Source organism: Vollenhovia emeryi, unplaced genomic scaffold (genome assembly GCF_000949405.1).
Source record: "Vollenhovia emeryi isolate VEMERY1.0 unplaced genomic scaffold, V.emery_V1.0 DF945091.1, whole genome shotgun sequence".
Classification (NCBI taxonomy): domain Eukaryota; kingdom Metazoa; phylum Arthropoda; class Insecta; order Hymenoptera; family Formicidae; genus Vollenhovia; species Vollenhovia emeryi.
The window spans coordinates 1-2,280 of record NW_011961275.1 but is presented as its reverse complement, the minus strand read 5'-3'; the positions used below and the strand labels follow the sequence as shown (position 1 = coordinate 2,280).

The window sequence follows — 2,280 nt, the reverse complement described above, 5'->3', positions numbered from 1 at the left end:
CTCTAATAACCAAAATTTAACACGCAATGCTGAACTCACAAAGATATTCCTACGTGAACACCCCGAAATAATTATCACCAGAGCTGACAAAGGCCATACTACTATTGCAATAGAGAAAGACACGTACATAGAAAAAATGGAGACATTACTTAATGACAAGAACACATACATTACAATTAAGAAAGATCCTACTAAAAAACTAATTAGTAATCTACATAGTTTATTAGTAGAATGGAAGAAATCGAATTACATCGACAATTCGATTTATAAAAGACTCAATTGTACAGATGGCACACTACCAAGAGCATACGGTTTACCTAAGATCCACAAACAAGATTGCCCACTCCGCATAATTGTCTCTTCAGTAGACAGTCCACTCTATGCCTTTTCGGCCTTTTTACATAATATCATTAAATCATCCATTCCTAAACCAGAGAGCCACATCCTCAATAGCTTCGATTTAGTCAACAAACTTAATGGACTACATATCCAAGAAACACATGACCTGATCTCATTAGATGTAGTTTCTCTTTTCACTAATATACCTTTGGACTTAGCAGAGGAGAGTATCGCAAACAGATGGACATACATATCCGATAACTGCTCGATTCCTCGCGACGAATTCTTAAGAGCTATTCGCACGGTACTGAAATCGACTTATTTTTCCTTCAATTTCATAATCTATCAACAGACATTTGGCACACCCATGGGGTCTCCGTTGTCACCAATCATTGCAGACATCACTATGCAAGACTTAGAGTGCAAAGCGATGGAGACTCTCAGATTTAGGCCCATGTTTTACATAAGATACGTAGACGATATTGCTATGTCGGTCCCCTCCACCATGAAATCTTCAACTCCTTCCATCCGAGACTACAATTCACCATGGAGGAGGGAACAAACAGAAAATTGAATTTCCTTGACACAACAATTAACATTAGAGACAACCAAATAGAATTCGACTGGTACCAGAAACCTACACACTCCGGTAGATATTTAAATTTTGACTCTGCTCACCCTCTTTGCCACAAAAAAGGTACTATAATCTGCTTAATCGATCACGCACTGTTACTTTCACATCCAAGATACCATCAAAAGAATCTAGAGCTTGTGATTAACACCTTATTACAAAACAATTATCCTCTTCCTCTTATCTTTAATACCCTCAACAGAAGGCTAAAAACTTTTTTAAAAAATCAGAATACGATACACATAGATAATAATACAGTTAACACAGCTACCAAAAAATTCTTCAACATACCGTACATTCCTAGATTCTCCCATCAATTTAAACAAGTTCTCCAAGATCTTAATATTACTCTTTCTTTTACCAGTATGAACAAACTGAGTCGGGTTATCAAAGCACATAAAGATCCTCTTCCTAAAAGTGCTCAAAAAAATGTAGTGTATAAAATCTCGTGCAAAGACTGTGACGCTTCGTATGTGGGCCAAACAGGTAGATTATTAAATACGAGAACTAAAGAACATCGCAATCACATTAATAGAAATACCCAACAACAGTCAGTAATTACTGAACACAGACTCTTAGGCCATGAATTTGATTGGGACAACGTTGACATTCTAGATAGAGAGACATTTTTATATAAACGACTAATTTCTGAAATGATTCATATAAAAAGACAAAAGTCTAGACTTAACTTACAGACCGATACCGATCTTTTAAATACATATGACCACATTATTGACAACATGGATGATATTTAAAAATTTGACACTAACATATAGTTACATTACCAACTCAAATATTGTTATGGCAATCCTGCTACACCGAATAGACTTATATCTTCGCATTACCACCAGTCATTGTCAATTGTTATTTACCACTCGTCGTGACTGTCCTCTCTTAACTTGGGTGAGTTATCACATTTTAAAGTTTAACGAACAATTTTACGAAATAGATTCTTAAACTTTTAGAATTATCAATTATACAAATCGCACTCTTTACCTGGCAAACACCAGTTCAAAGACAAAATTGCGTTGATAATAGATGACAGTCGTGTGAACAGTGGATCAGATTAAGTCTAATTATTTATAATCAGGTATTAATCACTACATTGTAAAAAATTCATATTAATATGTTGTAACATCGCTTAATCTTACTTTGTATCATAACTTTTATCCCAGCTTCACTGAGGATGACCCAAAAACGGGTCGAAACGTTTGGATCTTTTAATAAAGTGTGTTTTTTCAAAAAACATCGATAATTTCGCACGGACACCTGCTGGAGGCTCGCATTGGCCGTTTCTCCCTACCTACCTT

The 2,280-nt window shown here is 35.6% G+C and overlaps 1 protein-coding gene across 2 annotated transcripts; it reads left to right on the top strand.

Annotated features, from left to right (window-relative positions):
* The first annotated feature begins 6 nt into the window (after positions 1-6).
* Positions 7-2,234, top strand: LOC105561973. 2 transcript variants are annotated; one of them, XR_001008936.1, is made up of 3 exons: positions 7-1,873; positions 1,936-2,060; positions 2,146-2,234. XR_001008936.1 is itself a non-coding variant. In XM_012012405.1 (2 exons), the coding sequence occupies exon 1, from the start codon at positions 137-139 to the stop codon at positions 911-913; it is 777 nt and encodes a 258-aa protein (XP_011867795.1). In that variant the 5' UTR covers positions 7-136; the 3' UTR covers positions 914-2,060; positions 2,146-2,234. The 2 variants fall into 2 exon arrangements, 1 of the variants encoding a protein (XP_011867795.1); XM_012012405.1 differs by having other exon boundaries at positions 7-2,060.
* The last annotated feature ends 46 nt before the right edge of the window (positions 2,235-2,280 follow it).

Coding starts and splice junctions, on each gene's coding strand:
- LOC105561973 (XM_012012405.1), top strand. CDS start 137: ATGGAGACATTACTTAATGACAAGAACACATACATTACAATTAAGAAA.